Here is a 1,192-nt window from a genome sequence, read left to right as displayed (position 1 = left end):
TCGAGGCCGGGCGCCGGCCTCAGCTCGTGCCCGCTCCCTCCTCCGCAGGCTCCACGAGCTCCTCCCTGTGCGAACACTGGGTGAGCCGGCTCCCGGGGAGCAAGCCAGCCAGCGCCACCTCCGCAGCGTCCTCCAGACGCACGTCCCTGGCCTCGCTGTCCGAGTCCGTGGAGATGACCGGGGAAAGGAGCGAAGATGATGGTGAGTGTGGCTCTTGGTGACAGGTTTCCGCGTGCTGACTCGTGGACACAGCGGGAGCGGGGTCCTTCAGAAGACGGCAGCGGGGCGTGGAGGGGCCACAGGGAGCGGGGCTGTGGGTCACGGGCGTAAGTAGTGACACCCGGAGGCTTTGGCTTTCCCGTGACCTGGGACTTTTCCCTGTCCCAGTCGTCCACTTCCCGGTCTCCTGTGGAGGCTGCAGCTTGAACCCTGCGATAGTGATACGTTTTCTTCAGTGCTTTTTAGAATCTTCAAAGTAGCCACAAGGGGACGCAGTGCCTCTGTGTGGGGTCGCAGCGTTGGGCCTCACTCAGCCTCTCACCTTCCCGCCATGCTCTGTTCCTTAGGAGGATCAGTGGCACGTTCTTTTAAGTACAGAAGCATCTGGGACAAAAACTGTTGCCTCTTCGTAGGGTAGTTCTGGGGAATTCTGAAGATAGTCAGAATGTGAAAACGGAAAATCTGATAAAAACTGAACTCCGTTCTATTTTGCTGTCACTTACCACTTGAGCGGTGGCGGCATGCCCTTGGTTCTCACAGATGCCCCAGGCGGTGCAGGCAGGGTCAGGTGGCTTGAGATCCGAGGGCCGGGAGGCGAGAGCCCTTTCGGCTTCTGAGATGGGGCGGTCCCTCACCCCCAACAGCGCCACCGCCCCGCCGGCTCTGGCTGTCCCTTCTCGGTGTGTGTAATCGGAGTACCGGCTCTGCTTGCTAAGCCGCTTTCCAGCTCCCGACCTCGGATGGAGAGCTGGCCGGGGAGCCCTCGCTCGCATGGGCAGAGCCGTTTCCAGCGCAGTCTTTAAGCTGAGGGTTCGTGGCCGTCGCAGTGCTGAGGCCTGGCGCGGGTCGGGCCGGTTGGCTGTCAGACCGCGCTGTCAGGGGGTCGGTGCCGTCCTCAGCATCGTCCTCACGCCGCCCCCACCTTTCCCCACGGGGCGGATCCCGGCTCCGGGTCCCAGCCAGAGAGGCGCGG

At 62.9% G+C, this 1,192-nt stretch overlaps 1 protein-coding gene across 1 annotated transcript in view; it reads left to right on the top strand.

Moving 5' to 3' along the window:
- Positions 1-1,192, top strand: part of USP31 (ubiquitin specific peptidase 31) — a gene marked incomplete at its 5' end in the record, with an annotated part of 39,629 nt that overhangs the window by 32,857 nt on the left and 5,580 nt on the right. Inside the window, one exon of the mRNA XM_023520089.1 lies at positions 49-201. Coding sequence (XP_023375857.1) covers positions 49-201 — 153 coding nt within the window. The remainder of the gene's footprint in view (positions 1-48; positions 202-1,192) is intronic.

This window comes from Pteropus vampyrus, unplaced genomic scaffold (assembly GCF_000151845.1).
Source record: "Pteropus vampyrus isolate Shadow unplaced genomic scaffold, Pvam_2.0 Scaffold247, whole genome shotgun sequence".
NCBI classification, from domain to species: domain Eukaryota; kingdom Metazoa; phylum Chordata; class Mammalia; order Chiroptera; family Pteropodidae; genus Pteropus; species Pteropus vampyrus.
The sequence above is the reverse complement of the archived record's forward strand: the minus strand, read 5'-3'. Positions and strand labels throughout refer to the sequence as shown.